At 35.1% G+C, this 14,060-nt stretch overlaps 2 protein-coding genes and 1 long non-coding RNA gene across 3 annotated transcripts; 2 read left to right on the top strand and 1 right to left on the bottom strand.

Annotated features, from left to right (window-relative positions):
• The first annotated feature begins 493 nt into the window (after positions 1-493).
• On the top strand, positions 494-2,296 carry LOC106137728 (large ribosomal subunit protein eL15). Its single transcript, XM_013338636.2, has 5 exons — positions 494-605; positions 830-1,022; positions 1,109-1,245; positions 1,618-1,728; positions 2,006-2,296. Exons 2-5 carry the CDS (start codon positions 851-853, stop codon positions 2,198-2,200), a joined length of 615 nt encoding a protein of 204 aa, XP_013194090.1. The 5' UTR covers positions 494-605; positions 830-850; the 3' UTR covers positions 2,201-2,296.
• Positions 2,297-2,464: 168 nt separating this feature from the next.
• LOC106137729 (uncharacterized) lies at positions 2,465-3,617 on the top strand. The gene is made up of 3 exons (XR_001228693.2): positions 2,465-2,762; positions 3,200-3,283; positions 3,549-3,617. It is a non-coding gene; the product is annotated as an uncharacterized LOC106137729 (long non-coding RNA).
• Positions 3,618-4,767: 1,150 nt separating this feature from the next.
• Positions 4,768-12,817, bottom strand: LOC106137734 (transmembrane and ubiquitin-like domain-containing protein 1). The gene is made up of 9 exons (XM_013338641.2): positions 12,520-12,817; positions 11,734-11,914; positions 11,041-11,109; positions 9,858-9,995; positions 9,334-9,492; positions 8,854-9,094; positions 8,392-8,548; positions 7,654-7,787; positions 4,768-6,664 (listed from the first exon to the last, which is right to left on the bottom strand). The coding sequence occupies exons 2-9, from the start codon at positions 11,906-11,908 to the stop codon at positions 6,523-6,525; spliced, it is 1,215 nt and encodes a 404-aa protein (XP_013194095.1). The 5' UTR covers positions 11,909-11,914; positions 12,520-12,817; the 3' UTR covers positions 4,768-6,522.
• Positions 12,818-14,060: the final 1,243 nt, after the last annotated feature.

The following is a 14,060-nucleotide window of genomic DNA, read 5'->3' as shown; positions in this document are numbered from 1 at the left end:
TTCAGGGATTATCCGGCTGATAGAGGAAGGGGGGATATTTATATCCCGTTGAGTTTTTTTTACAAACCTTAAGTTTGTAAACAAAACTAAATTGAGGTCAATTTGTCTCCTTTTGGTCAAAAAGACCACGCCCTAACAAAAACAACAACAAGTCATAACTTTTTGAAAATATCGTTAGTTGTCGTTACTTTTAGTGTTAATCTGGTAAGCTTGTATCCAGATTCTGAATACATCCTGTATTCAGAATCTGGATACAAGCCAGAGGCGTATCGTAGACAGAAAAGTTTTCTCCTACGGTCGTAAATTATGACGCCCTGTTTTACGAGGGGCTATCCATAAACCTTTTGGCACTCTCCTTCTTATCGCGCATTTAAACGTAATAGAAATGTATTTTGTTAGATTGTGGTGACATTAATTGCCTTTTTGTTAACGCCATCTATTGAGATTTTCCCCCTGTAGTGTTTTGAAAAAAAGAAGGATTAATATCTGGTTACACCAGCCAGATGACTAACACAAAACACCATGGTGGTAACACTGTTTCAAACGTCAGTTTGGCGCTGTCAGCTTAGTTTTCTTTTCCGGTTTGCTTGTGGAGATTGTGAGACGTATGTGTAAATTTAATCTTTAAATACTTTTGCTATCTTCAGTTAAATTGTTTAATTTAGCAGTTAATTAAATTAAGTGTAGTCCATGTCATTTAATTTTAACAATATTTTATTATAAGTTTCAGTGGTATCACTATGTTGTGTGTGTTGGGTCAACGTTCGCTCTATTTGTGGCCAGACCGATGATGTGACTTCTGATCAACTTGTCTTGATTTTGTTGCTAGGTCTGCCACAGGCTCGCCAAGATGGGCGCGTACAGATATATTCAGGAATTGTACCGAAAAAAGTTAAGCGATGTTATGCGATTCCTCTTGCGTGTGAGAGTATGGCAGTACCGCCAGTTGACTCGTATGCACCGTGCTCCTAGGCCTACTAGGCCTGACAAAGCGAGGAGGCTAGGTTACCGCGCTAAGCAAGGTAAGTGTGATATTTTTTAAATTTGTAGTCTTGTTTTGACATGCGTTTCACGTGGTTTGATACTCAAGAATCTTTTTGGGTTTTAGGTTATGTTATCTTCAGAATCCGCGTGCGCCGTGGAGGCCGCAAACGCCCAGTCGCCAAGGGTGCAACCTATGGCAAACCCAAGAGTCATGGTGTGAACCAGCTGAAGCCCACACGCAATCTGCAATCAATGGCAGAGGTAAAGATAATTGTTTAATAATTATCTATATATTGTGTCCCGAATTACAAACTACAAACCCTCGATTTTATATCGACAGCACAATTTATTTATACAGGCAAATAAGTGTGCATGAAAGAAAAGATAAATGTCCTCATGGTTCCCACATGGTACCAACATGCCCAGTTTGAGTGGCAATAGCCAAGGAGCTTGCAGCATGCCTGTTCTAAAGTGCACAAGTTTTATCCTAATTGAACTAAGCTCTTTACTTTAATTGTTTACTGATGCTAATTCAGTGAGAGAAAACATTGGTGAGATAACTTCTTAGTTAGGTAACTTGTTGGAACTAAATATTTTTTTCTTTCTTTCTAAATACCTATTATTTGTTACTAGGAGCGTGTTGGCCGTCGCTGCGGTGGTCTGAGAGTGCTCAACTCATACTGGGTTGCTCAGGACTCATCCTACAAATATTTCGAAGTAATCCTAGTTGATCCCTCTCACAAGGTAATTAATTTATTCATTGTATTCATAATAATACTTACATTACTAAGCCACCCTTGAAACTCATCTCTATGCCAAATTTCATCCAAATTAGTGCAGTAGATCACTGCTTCTCCAAAACACATTCAATATTTATAAAAAAATCTATGATGAGCTTTTTGTCATGCACCAATCTGAAAGGTTTTGCTGAACAATCACCTACCATATTATCTGATACTTCCAAATATTTAAATTTTTTTGGTTTTACCAAGTTCTTCCCTAACATACCAAATCGCTTTAGGCTATCCGTCGTGACCCCAAGATCAACTGGATCGTGAATGCTGTTCACAAACATCGTGAGATGCGCGGTCTCACATCGGCGGGCCGAAGCTCTCGTGGTCTTGGCAAGGGACATCGCTTCTCGCAGACCAAAGGAGGATCCCGCCGCGCCGCCTGGATCAGGCGAAACACCCTGCAGCTCCGTCGCAAGCGATAAACTTAGGGTGTTATGTATCATTGACTTTCTATTCGACTTTGTGCTATTTTCAAATGGAAAGCCAATGTGTTTCAATAAAGTAAAATTAAAAATAAATGTTTTTATTTGTATTGATAAGGAGGAAAAAGGTAACTGGTAGAGGTGAGTTGACTTTGTGTTTGAAATGTGATATGTAGGTAGTTTTGATGTTTAGAAATTGTTAACAATTTTTTTATGTTGCAGTTCTTACCCTGATATCTGTGGAACATATCAAAAGGTAATTTTTATTTTTACAGCTTGCTCTAATGTATTTATAACACAAAACTTTTTTTATATAAACAATTGCATAAGATAAAAAACAAGTATATTGTTTTTGAAATATTTTTAAATGATGATACAATGCTTTATGAAATGCGCAACCCTGATTACCACGCATTTTAACTTCCTTGGATGGCTGATCTTACATACCTATTGTTATTTCAATTCAGTTAATAAGTGGATTTGTTATAAATTTATATTATGTTGTTTACAGTGCCTATAATTATGCCGTTACCTGAGCCTACTTCTATAAGCTGAATATTAGGTAATTATCTTTTATTACAATTTTGTTTTTATGGCAAATTTACTAATTTTTAATAAGCTCCCAGTATTGTCTAATGCAACTTATTACACAACAATTCTCATTGTTAGTTAAAATTGATTACCACTTTGTTATAATAAGAGATAGCATAGTCACTCACAATTAGTCAGGTTATATACATATATGTATTAAATTACACCTTTTTCCACTAGCCACAATCCCTGCATTCTTATTTTGCTGCATTCACATTCATAATTCGTCATTTTCACTATTTTTAACATAGCTATCCAATAATTAAAATGATGAGCTTTTATGTCATGCACCAATCTTAAAGGTTTTGCTGAAACATCACCTACCATATTATCTGATATTTCTAAATCCTTAAAATTTTATGAGAATGTTTTTGTTTTTCTATTTTATATCCTTAATTCGTTTTTCAGCCTATCCATGGATATCCCAAAATCAACAGCCTGTTTCTATTATGCCACTATCTGAACCCTACTTCAGTGAGCTGTACATATTAGGTAACTATTTTAATTTTTCACAATCTTTTGTTACTTGTTTTATTTTCTCATCCAAATTCTATATAATCGCTTGTTAGTTATATGTTGACGAGAAATAGAATTTGGGAATAATAAATCTTGTCTAGGTGAGGTCACCATGTTTAGTCGTGAATGACCTCAATCCGGCAAGACACATATTTCCAAAACAATTTACGGAGTATATATGAACATTTACGGAGCATTGTGCTGCTGTGACTAAATTAAATATATTTTTTTTTATTTACAGGTAATACGCATCTGTACGGTAGTGTGTAAATATGTTTGTAAATATGAAATAAAAAATATTTTTTATTTACCATATAAGTTTTATTTGCGTAGTCGCCTTTCGGAAAAAGACATTCCTCGACATGACACTGTCAAGTAAAAATACCAGAAGCAAGGCAATATTAATTCTGACATCCATAAGAAAAAACACATATCAACGTTAACTTGTTGTCCCACTACAATCTTCATGATTTAGTACTACTAATCGTAAATATTTCTAGTGTTAATTACATAGGGTTTCTGCTTGAAAATGAGTCCCACTGAACACGATATACGCGAGTGGCAAAATATCCATAGAACGACTAGTCGTGCAGGTTGAAGTACCCTCTACTTCCCAGACCTTTCGCTGGTCCGACCAAATAAAATCGAAAAGAAAGAGCGTAGGTTTCAGACTGCGCCAGACAGTCTGCCTACAGAAAAGTGGCGGGCCCTCGCAGTGAAAATCTAGCAAAGTTTTTAGCAGGGTTGATAGTGCAAGGCGCGCTCTCCCCTTAGCGAGTAGCAGAATTCAAGGGCTACGAGAGCGGCCGAGCCAAAAGCTAGACTGCCGTACGGTATGTTACATTACATTATGGTTTATTTTTTATGTTAAAAGAAGAGACCATCTACTGAACATAATTTTCAATTGCATTGTCCCATCATGATTTCCCAATACATCGAAATTTCAAGATCTTTATCTATACAAGCAAGATTTGTATTCACAAGTGATAGGTGAAGAATTAAAATTAATCCAACCATGTATGCGTACTCGGAACTTTTATTCGCATACGTCGAATTAAATTGTAAATAATATACTGCGTTTAAAACCTATTCAAGCTGTTTCATTCTATTAATAATAAAAAAGGTTTGCAACTTCTGAAACCGCCTCTATTTCCTAAAACTATTGATACGGACACAACCTTCGTGACAAATAGCAGTTCTGTTAGGTAGGACTTTAGAAATTGTCATTCCAAAGAGTTTCGGATAAATTTATTTTGACGCCATATGGCGTCAAACGCCATTGGTAAAAGAAATCAATGACGCCCATTGGCGTCATCCGCAATGAATCGGTTAAGGGCTTCAATGATGCCCAAAACAACTATTCCACGCGGACGAAGTCGCGGGCACAGCTCGTTTAATCATAAAAGGATCATGTTATCAATTTTTCTATTGAAAGACAAATTTTATTCGAAACTTTACTTCTATATAATCTTACAAAGTAAATAACAATAAAAAAGTTACATGAAAATAAATCAATGACAATGACCAATTTTAAGTTCAAATCGGTAAGAAGACAAAATACCTAATGATGAGAAAATTAAGCAACAATGAAAGCAGAAGCTAACATTACGACATTGATGAGTAATTACAGGTGATAAAATACTTATTGTTAAATCAAATCGACGCTTAAAACTAAATAAAACTCTTTTTATACATAGGTACATACTTATATCGATTATTTACATTTTAGCCGAGACCAAGAAGAGTTGCTAAGTTCAAGTTAAGATCGAGAAAGAATAAGCGCTTGGTACAAAAATATACTTTAGAGATGAAAACATGGGTATTGCTATTTTAGATATTTTTAATATATTTGTGCAAGCGATTTATTTCATAAATATCATGTTTTGGAGACTATAACATAATGATAAATGGAATAAGATTAAAAGAGCACATATAAATATGATAATGTCAAAGAAATAAACATTATTAACAAATCAATTTATCAATTATTTATTTGAAAAAGCATAGGTATTCTAGTATACAATACAGATGTCCCAAGTGTGTGTTTAATGATTAAATCATCCATAATAAGAAAAATTAATATAGGGTCTTTATTTTTTCCCTCATACTGTTTTGATTGTAATATGCCGACCGCCAGCAAGGCAGCAAAATTAGTTATTACTCTTGTATTATATATAAATTTGATGATTAAACAGAGAATGCTTTGAATTGTGTGCCCGCCACAAAACAAACGCTTCTTTTATTATATTTATAAGAAAACAACCAATTACTTTATGAAAACCCAAATAAAATGCAAGGAAAAAAATGAAGACGACATTTTCATATTTTTCTCTTTTAATTTTTAAACATGCCTGATCCTTGATTACCAAAATTTAACGAGGTCGCGTGGCAGATCTAAAACATATAAATGTATTAACATTTATTTCTATTGAATGTTTATTAGTATATCTTTCCCCCAGTATAGGAAAATATTTAATACTTTAAACTTTTTATTAAACTTTATAAAAATAAATAAACACAGAACATTAAAGACCAGATCAATAAAAAAGATGCATTATTTTCATCTTGGTTAGTAATTGCACCGGCATTGAACTGGACAAATTACAAGGATACGTACTTTGCGGCCAGCTCAATCGGGAATTTGTCCTGAACTCATTACATACAGGGTTACTTGAAAAAAAATCCTTAAAAATCATACCCAACATAGTATATGTCCTATAAATCTTGATTTTTTTTACTTTCATATGTAAATAAATAACTATTTCATTTAAATTTTGAATATTATTTTATATTGCCGCTTGGTAGCGTATATTGTGTTTTAACATACACTTCCAAATATAAAATACAATGAAACCTTGATAAATTTTATTGGATTGACTTGTAACTCACAAGTAACCCTGTTACATATTTTACACCCGCGTTCCGTGATTTGACGTTGACACGACGACGTCACTAGCGTTGCCTAACTATCGATAGATGACATCGAAAAACATCTATAATATAATAGGCTCTTTAATCACTAATTATTCAAATTATTGTTAGTGATAACTCTATGTTCTCTGAAGAAAATAAAATAAATAGCTCAGTTTGGTGCAATAGCATCAAGAACCATCGACATTAATTTCGATAGTTGTAGCCCATCAACAGCGACTTATCTGCCAAAACAATCGATAGTGTTGTTGGATGTCGATACGGTAACATATCGATAATAAAGCCTAGTGGGCGGGCACGGGCTGGCGGCGGTCGGCGTGCAGCGTGTCGGACAGGTACAGCCCGAAGATGGCGACGCTGTAGAACACCGTGAGCGCGAACAGCGCCGCGCTCGCGCTCGCCGTGAACATGTTGCTGTACTCGCATCTAACATACATACATATATAATCACGTCTATATCCCTTGCGGGGTAGACAGAGCCAACAGAAGCGGTAGTAGTTATAAATAGATTTAAGTTATGTGACGTCAATAAGTGATACCTTGTATCCAATTTTGAAAATAAATCTATTCTATTCTATTCTAGTCTTGTAAATACTGATAGGCCACGTTCAGCTATTTGGCTTTAAGATAGAATTGAGATTCAAATAGTGACAGGTTGCTAGCCCATCGCCTAAAAAAGAATCCCAAGTATGTAAGCCCATCCCTTAGTCGCCTTTTACGACATCCATGGGAAAGACATGGAGTGGTCCCATTATTTTTTGTATTGGTGCCGGGAACCACACGGCACTAAATCAAATCAAATCTATTTATTATGGAGCACAGGTAAAAAGATAATTATAATTGTATAGAGTACCACTGAGTCCTGTCTTTACAGACGTACAATAATTAATTACATACATTTACGAGTATAAAAAAATAAAGTCAACATAAATTTTTTAATAAAATTGAAACTGTCAGTACACTCTAGAGATTACTTCCTTGTTACACACGTATAGTCACGTCTATATCCCTTGCGGGTTAGACAGAGCCACACTGCACTTTGAAGTCAATTTGCATCAATATATAATAGTAGGCGTTTTATTTGACCTCTTAACTTATATAAGTTATCACGTCTTTATGCCATACGGGTTTGACAGAGCCAACAGTCAACTGCAAAGACATACCTACATGCATACATTAAATCACGCCTCTTTCCCTGGGTAGGTAGAGACTACATCTTTCCACTTGCCAGAATCTCTTCACATTTCTTTCGCTTCATCCACATACCTACGTTGGTGGATACCCTCATAATAGCACACATACATATATCACTTCTTTAACCCAAAAGGGGTAGACCAGTCTTCAAAAGACTGTATGGCCAATTTCCGCCAGAGGTCATGGATGGCCGTAAAATATATTTAAAAACATTAAATTACCTGAAAAACCATACGATGGTGAGCGCGATGGAGACCAGCGTCATGAGGATGTTCTCGAGGTCCCACGTGCGCTCCGGCGCCGCGCGTTCAGACAGCGACGGGGCTGACAGAGTCGCCTCCGGGGCGCCGCGTTGCTGGGGAATAAAAATAACAAAATATGGTACGTCATATAGCTGATTCAATACTGTAAAATAATACAAGAGTATATATTTTTTAGATATGAAAGTATTTGATTATTGTGCAGTTTTATGCTAAGAAGAAAAAATAATCATGACCATGTGAAGTTCTAAGTTTAGAAGCAGAGAATTTAACTAAATAGAATAACAAACTTTATACATGTAATACAAAAAAAAAACGATGTCTGAAAATCAATTCATTTATCCACCTTAAAAAGCTTAACCTAATACCTGGTTGGTACGTCGGCGCGGTCCTAGATACCGCACTCACGGCTAGTTTGAAAATAGAATTCTTAATTCAAATTGAAAACCCCACAATACCTGATTGTTCTGCTGGCGCGGTTGCACAAGCAGTGCACGACGGCGCCGTCGTAGATTTCGCACTGGCAGCTAGTTTAAAAATGGAATTCTTAATTCAAATTGAAAACCCCACAATACTTGTTTGTTCTGCCGGCGCGGATGCACAAGCAGTGCACGACAGCACGACGGCGCCGTCGTAGATTTCGCACTGGCAGCTAGTTATGAAATGGAGTTCTTAATTCAAAATGGAAACCTCCAATACCTGATTGTTCTGCCGGCGCGGATGCACTAAGCAGTGCACCACGGCGCGGTCGTGGAGTCCGCACGCGCGGAGAGTCGCCGCGTCATCCACTAACACGCGACCGTTGAAGATCAGGCGCACGCGGCATTCCGAACTCAACTCCGAGGAAAAGTGGCGCCTGAAAAATTTATTGATAGATAGAATACTTACCCTGTATTGCACACAAATTATATAACAAAAATAACTAATGCTATGTAGTTAACTACAAAAGGCAACCTTTATCGCATTATGCAATGTCTTTCAGCATGAAGAGAGAATTTGGTGCACATACATAGATATAATAACGTCTTCCCTTGCGGGGGAGACAGGGGAGATAAAATCAACAAAATACACACAGCCTGGATGAAATATAAAATAATAAAAAAACCTAGGCAACAGTCAGTAATAATAAACACAACGATAATAGTAATAAATGAAGCTTACCACTTAAAATCCTTTAGCAATTCATCCAAACTACCCTCTACCTCTTTCAATGTATCATTGAGGTACTTTAATTTGATAAGTATCTTCCTCCTGCTCCCATTTTCCCCGTCCCCTGAAGCCTCTGCCTGGGTTCTCTCAGAGGAATTCTCTTCAGAGGATTTATTTACTTCAGACACAGAAGGAACACAGTCCTTGTTGTTAGATGACTTGTTGCATTTGACACTTGAAGACCCGCTTGATTCTGGAAAGATAGTTATATACATTATGTGGTAAGGACTAAACACAACACAACAGGTAACTTCTCAAAGGGCTCGCTTCCTGAATAAATTGAATAAAGAAAATAATGAAGAAAAGCAGTTAAAGGTGTGCTTGATTCTGGAAGGAAAAGAAAATCTTAACATAACATTTATACTAGTGTCTCATTAGTGGATTCAGAAGACTAGCTCAAGACATTTTATTATTTAGTCTACTATCTCTTACCACTGGGTCTCGTGAAGAACTCGCAGCCGGTGGTGACGTCGGCCTCCATGGCGCTGACGATGCTGTCCATCTCCCGCATCTGCGCGGCGCCGGGCTCCGCGTCATCTTGCGTCTCGCTCTCGTCGCTGGTGGACTCCGAGCCGCTCTGGTGCGGACCAGCTGGAAGGTATATATTACTTCATCTTGAGATTTTACCTTCAGTCATCGTTTTTCTAACTAAGCTCCGACAACATGCTTACTGTTTAGTTCTGATGCAACTTCAGTAGGTTGTTAAAGTTCATTATCTCAAGGTATATACATCAAATGAGCTTTAACTATTATATATATATATATATATAACTGAGTGCACCTAGGCGGTAGATCCTGGATTTGATATTCTATATCATATTACGCGTAAATAAAAAAAAAATTTATAGCTAATCTAAATTCCCAGTTGCATCTTACACTTGTTATGCCTTGGAGACTTTGGCCTACTAGCTACTTTTAAATTTATTATATTAATTATTAATTAACAATAAACATACAGTCAATCCTCCTGTAGAAGTGCAATCTGTTATGGTCCAGCATCGCCATGTCGGCGTCCACTATGCTGTCCATCTCCTGGAGAGGAATCACCCGGGACTCGTTCCTCGGATTATCTTCGTTCGTGTCTGAGGTGTTACCTAAATAAATAATTTCATTTTTTATTTAGGTATTTAATATTTATAATTATTATTTTTTATTTACTAAATATTTAAGTGTCGTGTGGTTTATTGGCACAAATAATAAAAAAGGCCACTCCATATCTTTCCTATGGATGTCGTAAAGGGAGAGGCTAATACTTGAGTTTCTTCTTTTCAATGATGGGCTAGAAACTTGTCTCTATTTGAATCTCAATTCTATTATTTAGTCAAACATCTGAATGTGGCCTGTCAGTCTTTTTAAGAGTGTTGGCTCTAATAATATAGACTTGGTTTTACATATGTATGTGTATGTAAATATTTAATAAATCCTTAAATTTTTATGTTTTCTTATTAAACTCCGTCCTGGTCCTCTTGACCCTCTTTTAGTCCTGGATTGGGTTAGCCAAGTTTTTTATAAAGCAGCTCCTGTCTAACATCTAACATTTTCAGGAGAATCTTACCTTATACAGTATGAAGGAAAAAGCTGCACTAGATGAGTGTGCCTATTCCTTAGTCACCTTTTACGATATTCATGCGAAAGAGATAATCAAGTCTAAAGTACCATGTAGTACCACATTAAGAAAATGAAAATTTATATAATTTAGTTCACTAAGTCATCTATTGATTACATAGTCTTCTTCTACGCAAGAGATAACATTAGTATAATTTTCTCTTATCAACTAAATATAATGATCAAAATTTAAGGCCTTGCGGCAGACTAGTAACCTCTATCTATATGTTAAGTCTTCATGTGGTGCAAGTGCAAGTATAGCTTGCTCGAAAAAAAGAATGATATCAAAAGGTCAACACGATAAAACTATTTTGCAAACTTTGTATGAACAAAGATTATTAAATAATGTTAATAAAATTATTTTTTCAATTTTAAGGAATAATGAAAGAAAAAGAAAAAAAATAATGTAAATTATGGTCACAAAGTATTTATATTATAGTTTGATACAGCTGAACTTGGCTTTTTTGAGGTAATTGGTTCTGTGTGGGGATGAAGATGTGATTGTATGTCAGTATTTTGCATAAGGTCACAAACCTGGAGCACTGGAGGTAGAAGCCTGCTGTATACTATGTGTCACAGCATTTGTTATTGGCAAATTTGATCCTGAAAAAAAAAGAAAATAACCACAATTTTATTATGAAAATTTTACAAGGGCACTAAATTATTTTTACTTTCAGAATGAATCAAAGCAAAGGCAGAGATTGGCTGTATATATTATCAGGCTGCAAGTCAATACATGTACCTATGTGTTTTAACTACTTTTTCATAAAATAATCTTCATAATTTATTTTTATGTTAAAATTTTTTTGTCCATTTCCAGTCTGCATTGGGATTAATTTGGATACACAATCATTTTTATTTTATTTATTTTTATATAAATAAATCATTAAGCCATACAACTGAAAGTGAATTAAAAGTCTTTTTGAGACTGGCTATGCCTTCCCCATTTGGAATAAAGACAAACATAATGTATGTGATGTTGTCATACTAAATAAATACTTAAAATTTTTATTGATTCTTGTTCTGAATTAATCCAAGCAGATATTCCTCTCATCCATGTTAAATAATACTCAACTATCTTATATGACATATGTACATATAGTCACATCTATATCGCTTGCGGGTAACCCACAGCCTTAAAAAGACTGAGAGGCCATGTTTAGCAGCATGGCTTCCTGATGGAATGACGATAGGAAATAAACATAGTAATAACATTTTTATACTTACTAGTTCTAATGCTCACAGTGACAGGGTGGTGTGGCCGTGATCTCATAACAAGGACAGTGTGATAGCCGTCCGAGCGAGCATTGGTAGACCACCATGCCAGAGCAGACACGATTATGACCACCAGAGCTCCTACAAACTGAACCACTTCATCTCCAACACCTTCTATCATAGGCATCTTGGACTGTAAATAAATAAGTCCCAACTAATATCATTAATTAGAATTAGCGATAACTGATTTACAAAAAATAAACATATTGAAAAATGAAAATTATATTTTTAAGTATCTAATCTATATAAAGGCTTATTTATTCATTTTTAATATTAATGCAAAAGTGACTTAGTGTTTTTTATTACTCTGCATGATTTTGTCATGGTTATCTACTTAACCGAATTCCATGAAAATTTTTGCACTCAACATATGCAGAAGAATATAATGTAAATTTTCCTCAGAAAAAAATACTTGTTCGGGAAATGAAATAAATAACTATGTCCACAAAATAATAAAAAAAGTAACTTTGATCAATAGTGGTATTATTAATTTAAACAATTAAACAGACACATGCAATTTTATGCCAAACAAATGGCTTTTCAAGTATGTGATAATACTGACACAGAAGAAATCTAATGCCTTATGGCATAACTTATGCCTTAATCTAAGGACACATTTTGCATAAAATACTGTGGGTTTTGACATTGAAATGCTCTAAAAACATTCTTCACACTACCTGTATCCCAGTCTTAAACCAGATCTCAGCCAAAATAAAAAAAAACTACAAATTACGATACCTTTTTTAAACAGATTTATAGCAATCTTCGAATCAACGTAGTAAGCAATATTTTTTTACAAAAAATCTGATTCTGTATCTTCAAAGGGAAAAGACGACATTTCGTTAACAGCTTAAAATCCGAGATTTTCAGTATTTCGGAGAGTTCCACATAATAGTCATTTATTTAAAGATGCACGGTAAGCACAATCATATTGCAGAATACGAAACAATTAACATATATTTAGGATATTTACGATTTTTACAAAAATTTTTGATTCAGATTTCTATGTAATGACATCTCACTGACATACATATTGATAAATTTGACGTTGATAACATTGTAGACAATATAATTTTTTAAACCATGAGACCGAGCCATAAAGCTTTTAATTTTCATACATACATATAATCACGTCCATATCCCTTGCGTGGTAGACAGAGCCAACAGTCTTGAAAATACTTATAGGCCACGTTCGTCTGTTTGGCTTACTGATATAATTGAGATTCATATAACGTGACAGGTTGCTAGCCCGTCGCCTAAAAGAAGAATCTCAAGTTTGTAAGCCTATCCCTTAGTCGTCTTTTACGACATCCATGAGAAAGAGGTGGAGTGGTCCAATTATTTTTCCTTTTGGTGTCGGGAACTACACGGCATTATTTTTATTTGATTTTAATATCCATATGGTTTTTTAAATATTTATTTAAACCCTTTAACCATAAATTTAAACAATTTATAAATCTAGTGACGTGAATCGATTCAAGAAGATAACATATAGCATTATTATCGTAGAAATTATATTCCTGACTCCACTGTATTTATGGCTCTTTTTAACCAACATCAAAAAAGGAAAGATACGAGTATTTCTCAATTCGATCTTATGTAGGTACATACTTGTTTGTCTTTATATAATGCACCACAGTCACCTTCATAAGTGCGAATGTCAACTTATTGATGCTGTTACGGTGAGCGAAAAGGGAAGAAACATGCTTTGACAAATTAATTTATTTACTTGTTTAGTTACCTATCTATCGTGTTATCTGATTCACGGAGGTCAGACGGCAGTCGCTCCGGGTAATTGGCAGATTTTCCATTTTTAGATCGTAGTAAATAAGGCTTCTTCCCAAGGGAGCTGTCGATTGGGAAATCTTGTGAGGATGAGGAGACTTCCATGAATAATGGAAAAAGAAAGAAAGGAGGACTCTACCTGAAATAAATGTCTCCAATGTTCATAGTTTTTGGTCAGAGCTCTTAATTTTTGCATTAAGAATATTTCTTTTTTTTCTATTGTAAGTATACAGAGTTTTCCTGATTATTAAGAATATAAACCTCTTCTATATACGTACCTAAATAAGAACATGAAAGAGATTTTTCATAGTGACAGCTTAGAAAGAACCTTCATAAATAGAAAAAAAATGAAGAGTGCCTGTATTTTTGAAATCGATATGCTGCTTCTCTTTACGTTATTGTAAAAGTCAATCAAGGGAAATGCTAATAAACCTATCTTAATTTCCATTCCATCATTCCTCTGTCTACCCCTTACGGATAAAGATGTGATATAA

Source organism: Amyelois transitella, chromosome 10 (assembly GCF_032362555.1).
Source record: "Amyelois transitella isolate CPQ chromosome 10, ilAmyTran1.1, whole genome shotgun sequence".
NCBI lineage: Eukaryota > Metazoa > Arthropoda > Insecta > Lepidoptera > Pyralidae > Amyelois > Amyelois transitella.
Note: the sequence above shows the minus strand (reverse complement) of the source record. Positions and strands in the feature narration are given on the sequence as shown.

What these genes read in the sequence shown, in the direction of transcription:
- LOC106137728 (XM_013338636.2), top strand. Translation starts at nt 851, where the DNA reads ATGGGCGCGTACAGATATATTCAGGAATTGTACCGAAAAAAGTTAAGC. An exon ending in AGGTTACCGCGCTAAGCAAG is followed by an intron (nt 1,023 to 1,108) that starts GTAAGTGTGATA and finishes TTTGGGTTTTAG; the next exon opens with GTTATGTTATCTTCAGAATC. An exon ending in ATCTGCAATCAATGGCAGAG is followed by an intron (nt 1,246 to 1,617) that starts GTAAAGATAATT and finishes ATTTGTTACTAG; the next exon opens with GAGCGTGTTGGCCGTCGCTG.
- LOC106137734 (XM_013338641.2), bottom strand. Translation starts at nt 11,908, where the DNA reads ATGCCTATGATAGAAGGTGTTGGAGATGAAGTGGTTCAGTTTGTAGGA. An exon ending in GTTCTTCACGAGACCCAGTG is followed by an intron (nt 9,095 to 9,333) that starts GTAAGAGATAGT and finishes CTATCTTTCCAG; the next exon opens with AATCAAGCGGGTCTTCAAGT. An exon ending in ACCATCGTATGGTTTTTCAG is followed by an intron (nt 6,665 to 7,653) that starts GTAATTTAATGT and finishes TATGTATGTTAG; the next exon opens with ATGCGAGTACAGCAACATGT.